Raw genomic sequence first — 22,332 nt, 5'->3', positions numbered from 1 at the left:
GATGCCAACTTGTTTGCAAACACTTGCCAACTACTTACTAAACAGATTTTCCCTGCACCATCATATGCATCTTTGCCACCAACCGTGAGTGACTTCCAGAAACCATTTGCCAACTGGTCAGAGACTTGTGGTTGTCAGGGTGTCATTGACCAGTTTCTAGGCCACTGAACTGCTTTTGAGGTCATTGTATATTCATCCCGCGCAGTGAATGTAACTGTAGCAGCCATTGCATTAGTGCTGTGTGCGTCATACTTGTCTCTGTGTCTTTACAGCTCAACCTCGACCTCTTAAGTTTACAAGGAACTTCATTCATTTCTGATTTATTCCTCCTGACCCCTCTCCATGTTTTCTTATCTTCACAAAGCCTGTGCTGATTTTTGGTTCCTGTTGAAACTTTTCAACCTGCACTATTGACATTTCTTCCCCTCATTACCTCCATCAGACAGATTTATGTCTGAGATGCACAGAGTTGCACGTTTGCAGACAGTTGCTGTTTCTAAAATTCACTTTGTGTTCAGTTTGAATACACTTTCACTAAAGGAGTTGTTTTTTTTTTTTCTTAAATGATGAGAAGTTTGTGCAGATAGCGTGACCTAGTTTAGACGCACACAAAATTAACAAATAGCAAGAAACAGACAAATAAAGAGAAGCGTTGATGCCGTTTGATGCGAGCTCCGAGAGATAGCGTTTTTTTTCCTCTGGATGTTTCTCTGTTAAATCAAAGCACATTTCATTATCGCAAATCATTCGGTTTCCTGTGTAGTTTAAACATTTCTACACAAAGTCTGCTTTTTGAAATTGGACCACATACATTCTGCTTTTTCCACAACAAAGCAGGGAAAAAAAGAAACTGAATGTACGAGGGAAAAACAGAGGAAAACTTGAGTCCTAATTAAAAGAAACCAACATTTTTGAAGCTTTTCCTACTTTTCGTTCGGAACGTCTTGTTTAAATTCCAGCACGTCAGTGATAGCGAGACATTCAGCGTTAGCAGAGGTAGAAGGAATGTGTCAGACAGAGAGTCAGCAGAGAATAGCTGATAGTTTAGGATAAGTAATAAAAATGAATTAATAAAGATGAACACAAACTCAGATTACAGAACGTGTGGATGAGTGTGTTTGAGCCTGAAAGAATATTTGTTTGTGTGTCTGGGACAATTGGAGTGATCGTTTTTCATCTGTCTACAATCTCTAAACACACACACACACACACACACACCGACCTCTGCCAGTTCCTTCTTTCCTTCTCTATTCTGACCACGTTAGACCAGGACCCTGTCGTTGACCCTCCAAAGAGAGATTGATTACATGAAAGGAGAGAATTTTGTTTGCCTTCCCTCTCCAGGTTTTCACCCTGCTCTTTCTCTGTCACCATCTCTTGGCTCTCTCCTCAGCTTTTTTTTCCTTCTTTCTGTTTACTTCACACTCTGCCTTTTTCTTTTCCCCTTGACTTTATTTTCTCCTCTGTCGAGTTGCATTTGGAAACACTCCACCGTAGGTTTTACCTCCACAAATACCCGTCTGCTCCCTTTGGGGTGGATTTTAAATGCAAGAGGCAGCACAAAAGTCCAAATTAGTTTCTTTTGAATTGTTTTATTGTGGAATCAGACCCACTGTTGTTTCCCTCTCCCTTTCTCTGGGCTGACGGGTTGCGGCGAGTGTGCGCATGGGAGTGTTGAGGCAACAGCTGGTCATATGTAAATGCTCTCTGCGGGTGGGTGTGAGGCTTGGGCATCTTGCTGGGGTGGCTGCGTGTCCACCCTCAGGGTCTATGAGTCATTCTAAAATAAATGGGAACCCTTGAAAAGAGATCAGTGTTTTTTGTCTGGTCGTGTTTTCCAAACACTTTGTCTTTCTCATCATTTCCCGTGTCGTTTCTCTTCGCATATACATTAGCCGTGCTCAATCAGGAGTCATTTTCTCTTTGTTTTCTTTCAAAATATCTTCTTTGGGTGTCACGAGATGCTTTCAAATGAATTTTTATTCATTTCGGTCGTGCCAGCGCCTCAGGGATCTGTCTAACCATCACAGTTTTTCCGTCTAGAAACGATGGAGGCCAAATGTTTAGCGAGGAAGACAAAAGCCAACTCTGTTTCCATTTTCTTTTCCTCCTCTGCTCTTCTGATTTCATCTCTTCTCATCACCCACAGTGGGTTTGGAGTTGAGCGAGCTAATATAATATTGATTCTTTTCAACAGCGTGCAACACGAAAGACAAACACAGATGGAGCCGACGGCATCCTCTCATTATCTTTGTCTCTAACGCCCATGTCTCTCATCACAGATACACCTCTATTGGTGAGGAGCAGCAGCGACTCTGCATTGGCCCCGCCCCTTGAGACGACAGCCACACCTCCACCTGATAAGCAAAGCAACGGATCTCTTGAACCGGTGAGTTACACAGGAAATAACTTCAAAATTAGATTTTTTTTGTTTCTCAGTGAAACTGATGTCTGCCGTTACCTTTGGCCAACTAAACGTGATGAGAGAATAAGCTGTTAGATATTCCGATTATTTATATTAGGTATTCTTGTCTTCCTCATTAAATTGCTTTCTATGTGGAGCAATAAAAGAGCTCCATCAGAAATTCAATGTTCACTCTCCATTGATTAAACTCCTGCAGGGTAAAACTAGTTTTTCAGTGAAAGCAAGAGAACAGTAAATAAATATGAGAGATGAACTTATTGTATTTCCAGTTGCATATTTGGTCTCTGCCTTTCACTCACTGAAGACAAATGGAGAAACCTCTTGAATATCCCTCTTGTGGTCCAGCTTTCTGCCCCAGGCATTACTTTGAAAGGATCGGCTTTTCAAGCGCTCGGCCTCTTTTCGAAACGGGCCGCCATTAAGGCCGACTTTTTTGTCCTCCGTGGGTTATTGAATGTGCGTGGAGGACTAGATCGAGGCTCTGTGAGGTCACACTTGTATGTGTGTGTCAGGGAAACTCAGGTAGAGAGAGGGAGGGAGGAGAAGGAGCCCTGCTGTTTACTCCTGCTGTGTTCAACTCAGCGGTGACTAAGCAGAACACGGGAATCAGTGGGCATCGTGTAAACACAATGACAGAGCCCGTATTTTTTGTCCAAGAAATGTCGGGCCTTGTGTGCTTCAAACAGCACGCCGGGACCAAAATGAACAGGCTCATTATAGATGATTTAAAGTGTCCTTAGAACTGTTTACATAAATCCACATCTCTTTGCTGCATGACAGATGAATCCCTGCTTTCGACTGCTGCAGTCTTATTTACACCCAGACAAAAACAAGGCCTGTAAAGATGTTGTTTTTAAAATGTGACTCTCTTTTTAGGAGTGTTTCTTTATGTTGCTTTGTCATTTAAAGCCACACCAGTGGCTTGGCTCTATGGACAGCAATGGCTGTAGGCTCTTTTCCTACCAGGAAGTCACATTTTGCCTTTTTGTAAGAAGCTGCAACCTTACAGAGAGGGTCTTTTTTTTTTTTTTTGTTGGGAATACAGTAATATCAGATACAGGAAGCAAACAGTCTGGTCTGACAGAGCATGTAAGTGTGCATGGGGTCCTGTGAGAATGAGTTTTTACTGTGTAGTCCTGTAAAACAGAAGTACACCCTTACCGCTTCCGTAGGAATTAATAGGTTACGTAATCAAATGATCATCAGCCAGTGTGAACACCTCTATAAAATAAAAGTTTTGGTAGTTAGTTGGTTGTGAGAATTCAGATGGGTGTTAACATAGTGCAACAATCTCCTAACAGCGATTTCACACCAAGGTCAGACGGTGCAATGCTCAGAGCCATTACAAAAAACCTGAGACCAAACCACATGACTTCTGAAACAATGTCCTTTGTCCAGATGAGACCAAATTTGAGATGCTTGGGTATAATGAGCAAGACCATGTTTGTCCAGAAGTAAAAAAAAAAAAAAAATAACACTACTAATCAGCACAAACATAAACATAAAGACTGTGCTACTGTATGTGCCATTATGCTTACCTCAGAACAGAGCAGGCAACTCTTCTAACTGGATGTCATGTATCCCTTTGTGCCTTCTCCGCCCAGGAAGCACCCTCACCTCAGTATTTTCCATAGTGAGAACATGTCGGATTTGGAGCTTTGGTGCTATTGTGAGAAAGGGTGACTGCAAACAGTGTACCCACATGAACTGCCCAACTTGTCTTTTGTTTATGTGTACAAATAAGACGCTTAAGAGTAGTTGTGCTCCTGACTTTGAGGATTTTCTGGCCTGTTTTTCCAGTGCCACCATGGATTTGAGTGATTCAGAGTGAGATGACCTTTTGAATGGATTGCTATGGGACCTGCTGCAGACAGTGATGCAGAACTTTCACATTACCATTAGCTATACTTTGTGCTTAGCAATATTGGTCAAATACTCTCAACTAAGATGACAATTACAAGTCATTACAAGATAAACTTTTGCTCAGTATCAGTGGATCTAAGAACAGTCTGACAGAGATGTGACCTCTAGCTCTTGAATTAATTTCCAACATAAACCACCTTTCTTGACTGAGATTGAGTGAATTTGATTATTATAGGTATCCAGCTCCAGAGAAAGGTGTTGGAAAAGGCAGCTTTTATTGTTTTTTTTAACCCATGACTCACATTTAAGTAATCAACATCTGTATCATGTTTAAGCACTTGGCCTTGAGACTGTTGGTTTACTTTTTTTGGCTTACTTTGTAGGATGTTTAAGAGTAGAGGCAGAGCCTTCAGCTTTCAGGCCTCTCTTCTGTGTAACTAGTTTCCAGTTTGGATTTGGGAGACAGACACTACTCTAGTCTCTACTTTAAAGATTTGTCTTAAAGTTTTTTTTCGCCTGGATCAAGTGACCCTAAATCCTCTCTTAGTTACGCTGCAACAGGCCTATGCTGCTGGCAGCTTCCCAGGATGCACCAAGTTCTTTCTTCTCACTAGCCTTTTTTTACTTGCCGTGTTTATAAATTGAATTGAAGTCAAATTAACTTGAGTTAAGCATTGAGTGGTGCTCTCCCTTTCTGATCCACGTGAACTTACTAAGATCAGAAAACCGTTTTTTCAGCTGCTCACACCCGGGAGCTTCAAGATTTGCGTTTGTGCTCTTGAGTGAGTTACCGTGAACCTTAACTCCTGCTCATTCACTCATGTGTTTCTTTAGCCGTTAAAAGATTTGCAGGGTAAGAATCAGGGATTAGTCTTAAAGTAATTAATGATTGCTCACGGCTGCAGTAATCAGTAATCTGATCAAGACCTGCGATCCAGCCTGTGGAATTTATGTATGATGTAGGCGATGTGTGGAGGACGAAAGGGAGCCTTAGTGTCGTGTGTGTGTGTTTGTGTGAAAGCTTGTGAGGCCGTCACAGCTCTTGGGCATATTGAGTCCTCGGCCTGATGGACTCCTTAGATCAATACGCTATCACTTCATCCTCCCTCATCCACTGTACCAACTCCTCTGGAAACCCCCTTACTCTCATCCACACACTCACTCACTCAAATCAACACACACTTAAATCAACACACATACACACTTTTTTCCCTTTCTGTCTTGCAGTAGGTATTGAAAGCTAGATAAAGTCTAATTCAGCCTGATAAGGTGATAAATATGCATCCTGCCCCTTTAATTGATTTCACTGCCTGCTATGGTGAAAGCTAAGGTTGTTCCACTTCTCTCTCTTTGACTCACATGCAGCACACACCTCTCTTAGCCTTTCCCTTTATATCTGAAGAGCTAATGAAACTTGCAAAAGGCTGAGCAGTGCTAAACATGCAGTCGGCCCTTTAATTGATCCAGACTTCCTGCTATGTTCGTAGCTAATAAATGAGACATTTAATGCTACCCCGCTAACTGCAGGAGCTGCTGCTTTTTCTCTTGCTCCTCACACCTTTTGCACTCTCCCTTCTTATAATGCTTGGATAATATTTCTTCATTCACTTTTTCTCTCTCACGTTTTTGTCTCATTATTAATATGTCGAGGTGTAGCAGTGCAGTTGAACAGTCATTCGTACTTTATCGTGTTCATCTGGTGTTGACGTTTCCAAAGCTTCAGCATTTAGCGGTGCATTTGTGTGTTTTTTAAAGACAATGTGTGGGAAAGCGCACAAGCAGCGGCAGTCAGTTGATGTGATGGATATGACGAGGGTCAGGGGGCACCGGCGAGCACATCGAAACTGTGATCCCACGGTTACACATTCCCCTACACATGCACGCACGCTATTTCTCAAACTAGGCTGCTACAGGAAATACACGGAAGAGGCACACACACCTCATTACTCATCTGTCTGACAACAACAGCTCACACACACAAATATCTCATCTCTCATATGTCTGCGCACCGCCCTGTCACTCACAGCGTCGACTCTGCCTCCAAACAGAAACGTGTTTGGCGGCGTGCGGCACAATAACAGAGAAGACAACCTGTTAGTCGTGCTTAGGCAGCTTTTCAGACAGGTTTCGCAAATTATTTGAGCGTTCATCCTGGCACCACAAAGCCTGCCACATTTTAATCACTCAGAGAAGAAACTAGATTACATAATGATTTCTTAAAGAAAAACAAGTGTCAAAACTGCACTTGAAGCATCTGAAACATTTAAAGTTTTGATTTTCATCAGGTTTTTAAAAAATTTATATATTCATATGGGATACCCAGACAATAGCAGCTGAAGAGACGGTGCTGAAAGGAGCTTAAGTGATAGCACAAAGAGTAAGCACAAGCTGAAGCGTTGGAAATATCACTTAAAGCATAAGTGATAAAAGGCGCTGTCCGTTTTTAAGCTAAGACGGAAGCTGAAGTGTCAATCGGATGTGTAAGCCCAGAGGGGGTTTAGATGTTATCAGAGCTAAACAATACTTGAGTTTCAGTGCTCATTATCTTATGCTTGTGGAAAAGGACTGTGGCTTCATATAATATTCTTTTAAAAATAATGAAAGAAGCTGAATATGAACTTTAATCAGTCAGAAGTAAACAAAGTGTCTGCTGATGGGACATTATTCTACACTGGTGTAAAAAAAAGGTAAAGATAAGTGTTAAAATAATGAATAGTGCTGATCACACTAAAGTCATCAGTGTGAGGTGCAATGAAAATCTTTTACAACTCAAAAAACTTAAAATGAGCTCCCCTTCATGGGTGTCTCCTAATGCGCCGCTGGACCTCTTTCGGTGCTGTTGCTTATGTTTCATTTGCATATTAAAAGGATGAAAGTGGTGCACATGGTGCGGGAAGATTATGTTATGCTACAGTCACGCATGGGGAAAACAGTGGTTAGAGACAGCAACACAACCAAACTTACTGTGACTGTTTACAATGATTGCTTCAGTGATGGGGACCAGGACTGCAACCACTTGCAGTTAGTTGCCGTCTTCAAAGTGACTTTGGCGTGTCAATATGACAGTAAAAGATGCAAAATGATGCAGTTGGTTTGCTATTAGTGATCATCAGTTTGAGCTGGGAATTGTGTTCGTGGTGAATTGGGGAAATTTCCCAAATCTGTTGCCTTTTACATACAAACTAACAAATTAACTCCTTTTATTCAGAATCCAGCATAACTTCATAGATTTAAAAATTCAGAATATCCTCCACACATAGTGACATAATTACTGCAGGACAGAAATTTACCTAAAAGACGACATAGGTACTCAGCAACCTTGCTTTTATATAGGCATACAACCAAGTCAAGTCCCTTACTGCAAAGAGATGTGCTGCACATGGGTTGTAGTCAACACCACAGACTGACTCAGATTGATTGCAACATACTGGCATGTCTGTGTCTGTGGTTATAAATGTGCAGACCTTTGCCAGTCTGTCTCCGAGTGATTGCAGAGCCAGATCACGGTCTCGTGAGGGCCCCTTGTTCAATTTTGTGATTGTGGTCACTTAGAATTTGAATGTTTCACATGCTCAAATTCAGGGCAACCAGTTAATCATTGCAGTCGGTTTCATTTAAAAAATAAAATCAGTCCAATAACTGAGCAACCATCACGTTATTCTTGTCGCAAGGAGGTTGTGCGTGCCCATGAGCTTAATGGCAGGCGCATGTACCACAGTTCAGATAGTTTCTGCCTAACGTCTTCCCTGAGATGCCTTGATAATTTGGAGTAGGGCGGCTCAGGAGGTAGAGCGGGTCATTTTCCAATTGGAATTTTGGTGGTTTGATCCCCAGCTACTCCAATCTGCTTCTCAGAGTACCTTTGGGCAAGATACTGAACTTAGAGTTGGCCATTATGCATCCATCAGTGTGAGCAAATGTCCCATTTAACTAATTCAAAGTTCATATACTACAAACCTTAGCATACACCTCTCCTGATCTGATGCATCATCTTTGAACTTGGAAAACTCCAGTTTGTCATACTGGGAGACCTCGCTCTCATAATGATCCTCCGTGTGAAAACTAGATCGTTTTTGTCTCAGGACAAATCTTTAAGTTCCAGAAAGTGCATACAGTCGGTCCGAAGGGGACTTTCAGGGAGCGATGTTAAAATGGCAACTGCACTGGGATCAGTCCAGACATGCACAAGGAGACGACCTTATAGCCCAGTAGCACATGGGTTGGTATGGGTATCCGTTACATAAGTACACTAATATAACAAACATCTCATCTCTAAAAGTTTTACTATTGCAAACCCAAACACTGCAGCCTTTTCACTCTCCTTAGAGAGACTGGAATGACACTAATGTTCCTCTTAAGTGTGCTGAAATATAAACACTGAGAGAGGCAAGCTGATTGGGTGAGCACAGCAGGGATTCTGCTGTTTTTACAACCACTTAAACCTGAGTGCTCCCAATCAGAGATTGGCGCGATCCCTTAATGTTAAAGCATTAAATATATGCAGGTTTATGTGTGTGTTTATGTACCCTTGCATCTCCTATCTTATATAACGTATGTAATTTCAGAAGACGCAGGCACACGAGGAGGATTTTATGCTACTGTACCTAATGTGTGCGTGGTGCTGCAGTTCCTTTTCATGGTACAGTTCCTTTAAAACGGGATGTACAGCTAGGCGCGCGTGTTCACGTTACACGTGTTCACCTGCACTCCTGCCAGCCTCGCATTCCCAAGGGCTCCATTCCTCACTCTGTGATGAGGATGTACCAAAGATGGAGAAGCATGTGTTGCGTGTGTGTTAGCTAATGGCGTTGCGGGAAGATGCACAGCAACAATGGAGCCTCCAGCTCATCTTTTCTGCCCCCGCACACATGTGCTCCATTGTAGGTGGGGGGGTAATCTCACATAGCCCAGATAAGTGGGTCACTATTTGTGCAGGCAGCATATGTGTTTGTATTCATAAACACATCATGTTTTTTTTCCACGTTTGCAGCTCTGCAGAGACGGTATGTGTAGGTAATATCTGCAGGAAGTGCGTGTGTGTGTGTGTGTGTGTGTGTGTGTGTGTGTGTGTGTGTGTGATGTAAAGCATATATTTATGCTGTACTGTGACAGAGGGTCCATAGGGGAGTTGGGTGTGGTGGTGGGGTTGCTAAGTAGTGGGCTGGTGGGCGGGGAGCTTTTCAGCCATTAGTACTGGTGACACAATGAAAGTGACAAGGCAGAAGGACCTAATTGCTCCCCTCTTGTCTTTACCGATCTGGGGCGCATTCTCAGTCCCACCCCTCGAGTGTGTTTGAGCGTCTCGCAACATTTTGACGCTGTCGCTTTCTTTCTTTGCTCCCACATTTCTCTCTCTCCCTCTTCCTTTTTGTTCGTTTGCCCCAGGGTTGTTGGTTTTTTGTTTTGTTTTGTTTTTTCTTCGTAGACTTAAAAATAGAGGCTTGCCCCGACAAACAGGGCAGGGATGGATGAAGGAGGGGGTGGGAGGGCAGGAAGAAGTAGATAGATAGAAATGTACACAGAGTGAAGGAAGGACAGCGACGTGTGGTAAGAGCTCAGCGTCCGGTGGTCATTCTCTCTTCACTGTCTCCAAAGGTGATTGATGGCGGCGTGAGATTGTTTTACTAATTGGTGGCGGGCCTCCTCGTGTTCCCCGACCGGCTGCTGTTCAGCGCGCGTACAGGTCAAAAGCTGTTCATTTGTCATTGCAACTATCAACGACTTAATGTTTTTGTTTGTTTGTTCATGTCTAATACAGGAAATCGGCAATGTACTGAAAGGAGCTCTGGACCGACTTGCAGAAGACCCCCCGGCCAAGATGAGCAAGATTAACTTCAGGTAAGTGTGTGTGTGCAGGTGTCACTCTTAAGGGTAGCTTGGTGTGGCACAGGGATGGAGGCTAGGATTACGACTCTTTTCTTTGTTTGACAGCCCGACACTCTGACAGGATTAAACAGTCGTGTGTGTGTGTGTGTGTGTGTGTGTGTGTGTGTGTGTGTGTGTGTGTGTGTGTGTGTGTGTGTGTAACCCATTATGAGGTTGTGGGTGGGACAGTTGTTCATCTGTTTAGGCTGCAACAGGAGTGAGTGTGGGCCTGGATTATTGCATAAATGCAAGTAACAGTTCAAATTTATTCTAGCAGATACACTGGTACTAATAATATTGCAGAGGAATATGAAAAGCCAAGATTAAAAGCTCATTAAAGAGTCTTTTTCAGATTTCAGATCTGATTTTAGATCTAAAAATAGCCCCAAGCTCAGTTTACAGCAGTGTTGCACAGCTGTGCTTGGAGTCTAGATGAAAAGGAAGGCTGGGGATATTAATGTTACACCTAGGGCTACTAATAATGTTTTGAATTAATACTTAATATCTTTATTTTACTTTTGATTAATCAGACTGTCAGTGTTTAGCACATTATCTGTAGATAATGTGGCGTCAGACACGGGCTTATGTCACTGTCAGTATACTGAGTATGATTAATTCAGTTAAGTTTGATTATAACTTCTTCCTGTGTGCCGTGTGCTCCGGTCATCCCAGCAATCTGCATATCTGGTTTAGTTATAACCAACTCAAAAACCTCCAAAAACCGAATTATTGCTAAACGCGTGTTACGTCTGAGGTAATCGGGTATATCCGGGTAGGATCGCTCCTTCGATTCCCGAGAGCAACCAAGCACCAAGGCACCATTTAGTATTAGAAACCAGCGTATCTGTTGTCTCAGGTGTGATGACAGGGTGTAGCATTTAGGCAGTCGTTAAAAAAAAGATTTCTAAAGATGTTTGTTTCACGTGTTAGCAGTGAGATAGCTGACAGGGTTAATTAGGCTGAGTTCAGCGCTTTCACAATTAGGTTAATTAAGTCTGACTAGGTGACACGCAATGATCTGGTAAGCACTGTGGACAGCAAAGGCCGTTTAAAGTTATTTCATACATTTAAGGGTGAGAGTTATATTGTCTCATTGTCTCAAGAGCACACCGAGGGTCAGTCAGCACCAAGTTTCCAGGGTCGGCACAAACATGTAAAAACTCCCCGAAGACACAAAACAACCAGGAAGCGGGCAGACATCATTTATGGTTATTTGTGTCTCCGTCTGTGTACCTTGCAGATGTTTTGTGTCACGCAGTGGTCAGGATGCATCACTTATTGTTGCTAGGGTTTGGTTTTTTTTGTCTAATGATGGTTGTTTTGTGTCTTTATGGAGGCGTGGCTTCTGCTGGTTTTGGTGTAATAATTCTGGGATAATCTGATCATGATTGGCCAAGCACTGCTGGCTGACCTGTAAAAGTCAAATGTGTGTGAGTATGTGTGTACAGGTGAGTGAATGTACAGTATTCAGGCTTGAATAGACGTCTCACCGTGGAAACATCCGCCTTTTTTTGTTTTTTGGAGTCATCACTTTCAGACGTCCGGCTCGACGGGAGTCATATCATCATTTTTCATCTTTCTCTGAGGCTGTCAGTCACAGTAACCATGGTAACAATTAAACCCTGCACCGCAGCCCCTTCACCTGTCTCATCCAGGAAGCCCGTGACGGGAAAGCCGATGGTTGTGTGACATTCCTGTGCAGCAGCAGACCGATCCCCCCCCACACCATCACCCCGATTAGAAAATAGCTCTTTTCAGAGTCGCGGGCGCTCAGAAGGGAGGACTTGGCTGGAATGACAGATGGTGATTCTTCAGCGTTTTACAGTACAGTGGTGTCTTGACAGCCCCGTGATACAATGGAGGCACGGCTCTCACAGATAGTTTGCCATGGTAACAGATGGTTGGCAGTTGAAGACACCACGGTGAGCGAGCGAGGGCACATTTTCAGGAGTCCCGGCTGCGAGTGTGTTAGACACTCGGCCTCTGTCGACGTAGAGGAAGTCAACCAAGAGTGGGAGCTCCATCTGTCTCACTCCTCGTTGCTCTTTTCATCCATCCCACTGCTCCCCCCCCCCCCCCCCACACACACACACACACACACACACACGCACACACTCCCAGCCCTCGCACCCCTCCCCAGTGGAATGACTGTGTTTGTTTGTGTTTGTGTCAGTGGGATGCTAAAATGGGTGAGCGGAGCTATTCTGCATATTAGCGTGCAGCGCTAACAAGCTACTGTTGCCTCTGATGAGCTTGTTTGTGCCACCGTTTGTTTTTTATATGAATGTAAATGGGCTAAAGCTGTGTGTGTGTGTGTGTGTGTGTCTGTGTGTGTGTGTTTGTTTGTTTGTTAACCCCCCCTCCCCCCCCAACACCGCGAGAATACATTTAGATCATGCAGGACTAGCTTTGTACCTGTGTGTTTGTATGATGCTAAACAATCCTGGCCTCATTGTGTACCCTCTCTGAAAGTAAATTCTCACGCCGTGTGTGCATGCGTGCGTTTGTGTAATTCATGGTTTGTGCACATCTGTAATTTAGATGTAACTGTGTTCTCTAATAGATGTAAATGCGATGCATGTGTGTATCTGAATTTTCAATTTGGAGGAATGTGACTGATGGTGTTTGCGAGCGAGCGATGTAGCAATAAGAATGCAAATTGGATGCGTGTGTACAGTATGTGTGTGACCCTGGCAGAGGTTAACGAGAGCAGGGTGACAGTGACGGAGGAGTGCGTTGTAATGATCCCAGCTAGTCCTTAGGCTTGTGTACGTGCGTGAAGCACATAAACCTTGAACTTCTGTGCTTTTGTTCTCAGACTCGTTCTTGTGTTTCCTTTCAAATCCCACACACACACATAATTTTTTTTTTTAAAAACTTGTGACTTTTTGCCTTGTAACTTTTTTGCTATGTGGGAAACTTTTAAAGAAATGCAGATTCTGTTGTGGTCTAAACGATGGAAGACAGAATTATTATCTTGGATAATATAAGAACAAGGAGACTTCTTCTACCTCCAGATCTCCTTGAGTTTTAACACTTTCCTGGGCTCCTGTTTCATCTCACATCTGGGTTCATACTCGCCGTTATGTTCCAGGCTGTGTTCTGATGACCAGATGCATGATCTGATATCGTCGTGTTGGTGTTGTTCCCAGATCATCATACTAAATGTTCCAGGATCAACATTGCAAGTGACCAATCAGAATGTTGTGACGTCATACTTTTGCGACTTCGGGAAAAACCGCCGTAAAACAAAAAACTGCACTTAAGCTGCGAGAAACCGCTTCTGTCCGCCGATCAACGGACCCTGACCCTAACCCTAACCCTTTAATGAACGGTAAGCAGAACTGATATTGTCCTTGCAACATTGGAATTTCATAAATGCACGAATGGCTTGGCGCGCAAAAGAATAACGTCACAACAATGTGATTGGTCACTTGCAATGTTGATCCTGGAACAACATTTTCATGATGATCTGAGAACAACACCAACACGACGATATCAGATCATCCTGACCAGATGGCCTCGTCTCACTGAGCCTGACTCTGCCAGAGGTTCCTTCCTGTTAAAAGGGAGTTTATCCTCCACACTTTTGCCAAGTGCTTGCTCATAGGTGCTGATTGTTGGGGTTTCCTCTCCATTATTGGCTTCACCTTACAATATAAAGCACCTTGAGGTGGCTGCTGTTGTAATTTGGTGTTATATAAATAAAACTGAATTGAAATGAAAATATCCCTTGAAATAAGGACATGAAAGAGTCTCCCTTTCCCCTGCTACAGGCTGAAAACATAGCCGTGCTTTCACCCAGTGATGTCGGGTAAAAAGTACCTTTACTTTACAACTAAACAGATGTTTATTTGCTCGTTCGTAAAGGTTGGACGACTTCTTTCTGTGGAGGCAGAATCCACAGACTCACAGTGGACAAATGGCACACGCCTAATGAACGTAATGTAACATATTAGGCTTTGCTTCATTCTCCAGATGACTGAAGTCATTGTTTTACGTGTACACATAACTTTTAAGAGGTATGGGGTGTTTGTGGCTCACTGTATTATTCAGAGGGCTGGCGGTTCAATTCCTGTTTGTCAAAGTATCCTCGGGAAAAATACTTTCATCTCAGGATGTGTTCATCAGAGTGTGAATGTGTGTGTGAGTGGGTGAATGAGACATGAAGCTCTTTGTGTGGAGCAGAAGAGTACTACATAAGAACCAATCAATTAAATCCATTTAGTTACAATAAACTAAGAGACTTGGTTTCCAAACTGACTTATAGTTTACAGTTTATAGTTACACACATTAGTAGCAATCAAGGTTTCAGGGACTTGTTTAACTACACTTGAGTATGCAGTTAGGAGGAAATGGAGATTTGCACACTTAGATGAGCCACCATGAGGATAAAATATTCAAAACTTTCCATTAATTAGATCTCTGTGTTTAACTGCTATTTATTTTGTAATTTTTCACAAACGATCTGGTCATGTTTTTGTGAGAAGAAAGCACACCACATCCATCCTATGTGGAGATGAGGTCCGGCAGGAGTCTCCCTGGACTGTGATGTTCACAGACGACATGGTTATCTGTAGTTATAGCGGGAGCCTGGAGAGGTGGAGGTATGCTCTGGAGGGAAGAGGAATCAAACTCTGTAGACGTAAGAGAAAATACACGTGCGAATGAGAGGGAGATGGAAAGAAAGGTGAAGGGAGATGAGTTTAAATGCCTGAAAGCAATGGAGAGTGCCCAAGAGAGGTGAGGAACGGAGCGCAGGCAGGGTGGAGACGAGTGTCTGGGGCGATTTGTGACTGAAGGATAGGAGCAAAGAGTGAAAGGGAAGGTTTACAAGATGGTAGCGAGACTGCTGCGCTGTGTGGTTTGCATCACATCCCAATGCACAACAATGAAATGACAAAAATAACATGACAGACAGCAGTAGTACTGCTTTAAGGACCTGTCACTTGTCATCCACATGTTAAAAATATCATTGTGGGTAACCTCTACTGTGTTTAGGCTTTGCTTTTTCAAACAAAAAGGTCAACAGTTTAATTTCCACTCTAAACCCATCTAGATAACAACTTTTTTCCACATCAGCAACAAATCTGGTGCCCAGAAGCAAAATGTATACTCGAGATTTGTCCAAAGCATACAAATAAGTAAAAAAAAAAAAGCAGTTTTAAACTTAAAGAATGCTTTTAATCTGCACGCACTAGTATATTAATTCCATACTGTATTAATTTGGTGAAGACATGATCCATAATTGTGTTTGTAAGAACAAACCTGCAGACAGAGATGGAGTTCTCTGATCTTCTCGTAGCGTGCAGGTCCCCCTCTCTCCTCTAACCAATATCAAAAGCAGCCCTCTTCTTGTTTATCTTTAGTGGTATTGTCCTTGTTTATCTGCGGCTAAAAGCCACAGTTCAAGGCTCTGCAGAGATTATTAGAGAACCTCATTCTGTTTCATCTGTATCTGCTCCTCTATCTGTCTCTTTCTTTTATCTCCTGCTCTCTTCTTTTGTCCACCGGCTAGATTGGGTAGTTGTGAGGCAGGTAGATAAGGGGTGAAGTAGCCACCTGCGTCCTCAATCGCACACACCCCACACACAAAAACACACACACACATAATTCCGATGTTTGGCAGGGCTACCTGTAAGCTAATTTGTATCCCTATCTGTGTAGCCTGGAGGAAAATGCAAATGGAAAGGTTGAGTGTGTGTAGCTTTTTTGTTGTTGTTGTTGTTGTTGTTTTTTTACTGTATCTGCGTTTTCAGGATTTCATGTCCCTGATTTGTGTATTTTTTGACAGTAGTCTGACGAGGACAGTCGAGTTCCCTGGTGACCGTGGGCCCCTGGGTATACACGTAGTCCCATACTGCTCCTCGCTCAATGGACGGTAAGCTCACATAAACGCTCTCTTCTCCACATCCTCTCATAATCAAGCAGGCCTGCGCAAGGAAAGGCAGATGGCAATGTTGACTCATAAAAATGCAGAAGTTACTCGAGTGTTGGCATGTAGCCATGTGTGTTTACCTCCGTGATTTCATATTGACTCCATACTGTATTTGCCGCAAGACCCCTTGGCCTCCACATTAAAGGCATCGAGGAAAACAGTCGGTCCAAGAAGGAGAATCTCTTCAAGGAGGACGAGTGCATCGTCCAAATTAATGATACACCACTGCAGGACAAGACCTTTGCACAGTAAGTAGGCCAGTGTGTGTGGGAGTGCAGTTTTTCAACACAGAAACCAAAATCAAAGCTAATATTTGATCTGAAACATGTACAGTGTATTAGATTTACTTAATAGTTTCAGCATGCAGCCTATGTTTCATGCATGAGGATATGTTCTTAATAAAATAAACAGATTAACACCTTACAGGCAACACGGCTCAACGTGTAATGGCCTGCTCAGGTTGAGTGTCTGTGGGATGGGCCACAACACGTCCAAGCCCCCACGCATCCATTCACAGAACTCAATGAGATCCTGGTGCCAGACACTAAAAGACGACCCTAGCGGGCTCATAGCCCCCTCAGTGTGTCAGAACGGTTCTGGTCGCATGAGGATGTTTAATGTCATGGCTGAGCTTTTAACAGACATGGGAAATGGAGAGAAGCAAGGTTGAAATGCTTTGGACATGTGCAGAGGAGGGAGAGTGAATATACTGAGCAAAGGATGTTAAATATGGAGCTGGATGGCAGGGAGAAAAGAGGAAGACCACAGAGGAGATTCATGGATGTAGTGAAGGAGGACACGTAGAGGGGTTGGTGTGACAGGAGGATGCTTGAGGTGAGCTAGAGGCAAATGTTCTGCTGTGGTAATGGGGTGGTCGTCAGATGTCGTCTTTTTGGAGGAAAGAGTTAAAGGATTTGCATCAGCTGCTCCAGAAATGTGTGTTTTTAGCCACCTTGAAGACGTTGGTTGCCACCAGGTGGGAATTGCATTACTTGCTTAGACGGTGACAATGGTTGCTCGCGTTTGTTGATGTTGCTTATCTTTAGCTCTCCTCTGAGAATATCCACAGGGCTAAAGGAGACGTAATTAAACCGTGGACCCAGACTGTGGAGGATCTTAAAAGCTTACTGAACTGAGCAACCCCCTCTTTCCCATTTCTTTCCCCTCGTCTATGTTTCCCTTTCTTTCTCCATTCTTCTTCTTCCAGACCTGGCTCCTGTGAGTTTTTTTTGTTTGCTGTTTGCTTAATCCGTCCTTATGCGCTTTGGTTTTGCTGATTGTCTGATTATTCTTTTGTTCAAATGGCAAAAATAAGTGTTCCAGGTGATTCCATTTGGCAGAAGATTGTAACCTTGTTGCTAGGAAAAGACGAAAAGATTTGAAAATTATTTGTTAACATCATCCAAATTGGATCTGAGGCGAATCGGCTTATCCTGACACAACCCAAGACATGTGGTGTATATGTGTGCGTGTCAGGGATGTGAGGAGGAACTAAAAACATAAAAGCAAAAAAAAAGTGTGTGTGTGTCCTCCCACTCATCCTGTCACCACTATAACGCTGTAGAAATACCCCACCTGTCACTCACTTTGCTTCCTTTATTAACCAGACAAATCCTTCACATTCTCTGCTCTATCCTATCTCACACCACATCTGCTCTACCGATGGCGTATTTTTTTGTCTCTGTATTATTCTATTTTTTTTTTCTTCTCATGTTTTTAGCACACACACTTCAAACTTCTGTCCATGTCCTTTCTGGGTTTTTTTCCTATATCTCTTTCTGAATGGGTCAATTTAACTGCATCTCACTCTGTTCTCTGTTTTGTGTGAATGTGGTGCTGATAGTGGTCTATTAAAGCTGGAATAGGATCCTGCTTCAAGGTCTCACCATCTGATAGGGACCACAGTGTCCCAAGCCAGCTGGAGGAGTCACTGTTGTTAATCCAAACTGTAATACAGCCCTTTAGTGAAGCACAAGCCTCATTCACCCTCTCCTTCTTTGCTTTCCAATTCTGTGTTCTCTTTCTTTCTGTGTTCAGCCTCACTTTTGAGTTCTCCTTTGTTGGTTTACAAGTTTGTAATGTTCCACAAAGCAAAGAGAGAGCGATCAAAGTCGTCATCTTGTTTTTTTTTACTTTTCCTAAATTAGCCTTGTCTCCCTCTCTAGGTCTCAGGAAGTGTTCCGCCAAGCTATGGGCTCGCCTTCAGTGCATGTGGAGGTTCTTCCTGTAGCCAACAAGTCACGCTATGAGAAAAGCTTCATAGGTCAGCTTTTCACCAGCGACAGCAAAGACTCGTCTACCAAAGGCAGTCCAGTGGAGACGCGCACTAGAGCCGACCCCAAGCCAGAACTCAAACCAGAACCCAAACCAGAACCTAAAATGAACACCAGGACAGATATGAGGCGACCAGACGCACACACGAAGATCCCAGAGCCAACTCTGGTAAACTCACAACCAGTGGAGTCTGTTCAGTCTGTGTACGGCTCTTTAGAGAGAGCGTCTCCCACTTCCACAGCAAGGGCTGCGAGCTCGTCTCCGACAACTTGGCCCCGCAGTGAGAGCCCGCTGGCCAGTAGGAGTCCTGCTGCGGCCAACATGTCTAACCTCACAGCAAGGAAGGGTGGCAAGAAGATGAAAATTGACTTGAAGAAAGGTAAATTTCTTATATACATGTGTTGTATTCACTGATGATCATCATGTAGCATCAAGTGATCAGTCATGGTTAGCGTGACAGAGAGCATGTGTATTAAGTTTTTTTTCTCTCTCTCCTTGATTATTTGAATTAGGTCCTTATTGTAAATATCTGATTGAAGTGCAGACTTTCAGCTTTAATTCAAGAGGTTTTATAAATAATTTTGCAGTAACTGAGCAGGAATTACATACATTTTTATATACACAGCCCCCATTTTCAGAAGCTTCAAATTAGTTGGACATTTAATTGACAAGTAGTTTCATATCCAGGTGAGACCTGTTGTTTTGCTACTTCATGACAAATGAAGCAAATGTGAATCTGAAGTTGAATTTGTAATTCATAGCTTTCACTCTAATTTTAAATATGAGGCTCAAAGAGATGTCTGTGTATGTGAGGCTGGTCACTTAACACCTGTTATCTTTGGGCTGAAACACCAAAATCAGCCAGACAACCGAAACTTAGTTGACTAAATCAGCTATCTGGTTCATTCTTAGAAAGGACGAATACATCAGTTCAGCAACACTGAAATGGTGAAAAAAATTAATAAATCATCATCTAACCAAGTCAAGACCAAGAACACGTATCATTGTCGAGGTCTATGCTCAACTGATGCCTTCATGAATGGGAATAAAGAGGTTTTACAACCAGGTTAGACTTTGCCCAAAAATTGTGAGCTGTGTATAAAAAACGGTGCTGCAGGTGGTGTAAAGAGGCAAATTATGATCTCTGTCTAACAAATTATGGACCAGACTGTTAACTATGTATTTCTCAACAAAGTTGAACCCACAGCTCAGCAGTGTCTCAGGCAGCTACAGCGATTCAGCAATCCCTCCGTTTCTCTGCTCCTCACTGATGTTGAGCTGTTGCACTTCATGCGACTTGAAGTTTTCTTATCTTAAAATGGCCTTTCCACAGCTCTGTTAGCAACCTAACGAGTCCATCAGCAGTAGCAGCAAAGTTGAGAGGTAACAGCCCATGGGAAGATGGATCCTTGACTGACGACCGCTTCTTTTTGTATTGTGGATTCAGAGTCACTGGACCCCTGTGAAAGACTCTGACTCAGTGTTTTTGTGCAGGATTTCTCAGGCTCTGCTACATTGATACTATTCATTATTTGTGAGGCCTCCATCTTCACAAGTGCAGTACAAAAATACTGGAGTTTTCCCATTTATTCTGCCATTGCATTCTCCTTTTAAGGACTCTTGACTGCTCGTGCTCTTTTTTTAAGCTTTTATTGTCCAGATTTGTTAAAGTCAAAGCGGCTCACTTAGCCCTGGATGTTGTTCTCACCAGTGACACAATTGATTGGTTTTTATCACATTCAGACTCCAATAAAATTGCCGTCCACTGTGGCGAGCTTTAATATTTCACTATGAAGATATTTTTCATTTTTCCAATTCCTCGATAATGTCTCAGAGCTGTCTAGTTGTTACACCCGTAGGTTTAAACCTAGACTGACTCAGTCTGGCATCTCAGGCACCTCATCTCTTATCCCTCAGTGCTGAAGTGTTCATAGCACGGGAATGGGTTCTTATGACTGTGAATAGGGTCTGTTCTAACAACCTGTAGTGTTACGAGGCAGTGAAAAGAGAGCTGTAATTGGGCTACATGCGCGCGCACACACACACACGCGCGTGTGGTATCCAGAAAAAAAGGCAAGACATCCAGATGAAAGGATAGAAGAAATTGGGCCTCACACTTTCCAGCTCAAAGCCCATTCACGACTGTTTTATTGTTAGTTTCTTCGTTTTTCCATCACACTTTTCTTCCCCATTTCTCTTCACCCTCTTTTTGTTAGATTTTTTTTTTCTTCCCTGGCTTCCCCGTCCATCCCTTTCACCTGATGCAAGATCAGAGCAGAGGATATTATGGGGTTTCTAACACCCTCTCCCTCGGCAACAGGCTCCTTCTCTCCGTGATTGACAGGCGGTGAGGTTTAGGTGCGCTAATGTAGGGCAGGCAGAGGCTTAGCTCGGAGACCAGATAGCATCGCTCACCGCCTTTAGTATGCCACGGCGGCTTTGCTCTCCCTACACACACACACACACACACACACACACACACACACACACACACACACACACACACACACACACACACACACAGAGTGTGGCACATTTCACTCATGGCTTGGGGCTTGTGAGGCCGTGAAAAAAGGAGAGGGCGGAGGCTCTGGGGGATGATGGTTCATGCATGTGTGTGTGGGCTCAGAAAACACACACACACACACACACACACACACACACACTTGTAAATGAATACACACAAAGTAAATGTAGGCTCAAAAGCACAAGGAAAATCTTTGTGGAAATCACATTGCAACCCCTGGGGAGAAAGCTAGAGAAGGGAATAATATCTCTCTGGTTTTTCTCTGCTCGTCACTCCTTTTTTTTTTTCTCCACCTCCACCTTCGTTCCATCTTCTCCCTCTACCTCCCTTCATCAGCCACCGTTCGGCCTGCTCACACGTGAAATTAAAGACAGAGTCTGTCTAATCCGGCTAGGAGAGAAGCCTGCTCCCGGGGGCTCAGAGGCTGAGCCAGGCAACTAACCCCCATAGGGAAACAGGCACTTAAACAGTAGTTAATGGGGAGAAGACGCAGACTGCAGACAGAGTTCAGGAGAGGAAGAGAGGGGAGAAAACTTGGAGAAGGAGAAAAGTAAAAGACTGGGATGATGAGAGGGAAATTCAATTAAAATGAAATTAAAAAGTCATAAAATTTGTAATTAAGTCTCATTTTCAGGAGCAGAGACATCCCCCGTGCACAGTGTGACTCATGTTGCCTCGTTCCCACAGGCTCTGAGGGTCTGGGTTTCACCGTGGTAACAAGGGATTCATCTGTCCAAGGGCCGGGGCCCATCATGGTGAAGAGCATTTTGTCGCGGGGTGCAGCAGTGAAGGATGGACGCCTACAGCCAGGAGACCGCATCCTGGAGGTAAAACACACTATTTTTATGAAGATCATCCAATGTGTGCGAAGTAGAGCCGAGACCTGTCGTTATCAGCAGGAAGTTTAACTCTCTCTGGATCACACGGTGTGCGACTTGTACTCAGGGTGAGCCTGCTCTCACCTGTGGAAAACACACCTGCCAATTCTGGTATCTTATGGCAAATGCCAGTTGCCGGGCAGCGCAGGGCCCATTAGGATATTTTGGTCCCTGATACTGATTGTTTGGTCAGAGACATTCACACCAGCATCCCATCCGAGGTCATTTTGTAGCTCTAGCAGTGCTCATCCTGTTCCTCCTTACACAAAGGAGCAGACACTGGTCCTGATGATGGGTTCAAGGTCTTCTACGGCCCTGTCCAGCTTTCCTAGAGTAACTGTTTGTCTCCTGGAATCTGTCTCCTGTGCTGGGAGAAACTGCAAGCCTTCAGGCAATGGCACATATTGATGCACCATCCTGGAGGAGTTGGTATACCTGTGTAACCTCTGCCAAATGCAAAACTAGGTTAAAATAACAGTCAGAAAAGATGAAGAAGGAAAAAAGTCAGTGACCTCTAACTGTAAAAACCATTCTTGTTTTAGTGGTCGTGCCATTGTTGTCC

At 43.5% G+C, this 22,332-nt stretch overlaps 1 protein-coding gene across 1 annotated transcript in view; it reads left to right on the top strand.

The window, feature by feature from the left end:
* Positions 1-22,332, top strand: part of pard3ba (par-3 family cell polarity regulator beta a) — a 196,633-nt gene that overhangs the window by 46,882 nt on the left and 127,419 nt on the right. Inside the window, exons 4-9 of the mRNA XM_084922436.1 lie at positions 2,283-2,389; positions 10,047-10,126; positions 15,948-16,034; positions 16,214-16,339; positions 18,257-18,744; positions 21,580-21,719. Of these exons, the coding sequence (XP_084778562.1) occupies positions 2,283-2,389; positions 10,047-10,126; positions 15,948-16,034; positions 16,214-16,339; positions 18,257-18,744; positions 21,580-21,719 (1,028 nt within the window). The remainder of the gene's footprint in view (positions 1-2,282; positions 2,390-10,046; positions 10,127-15,947; positions 16,035-16,213; positions 16,340-18,256; positions 18,745-21,579; positions 21,720-22,332) is intronic.

Source organism: Perissodus microlepis, chromosome 23, assembly GCF_051167445.1.
Source record: "Perissodus microlepis isolate ML-2025 ecotype Zambia chromosome 23, ASM5116744v1, whole genome shotgun sequence".
Taxonomy (NCBI): Eukaryota; Metazoa; Chordata; class Actinopteri; order Cichliformes; family Cichlidae; genus Perissodus; species Perissodus microlepis.
This window is presented reverse-complemented; position numbering and strand designations above follow the sequence as displayed.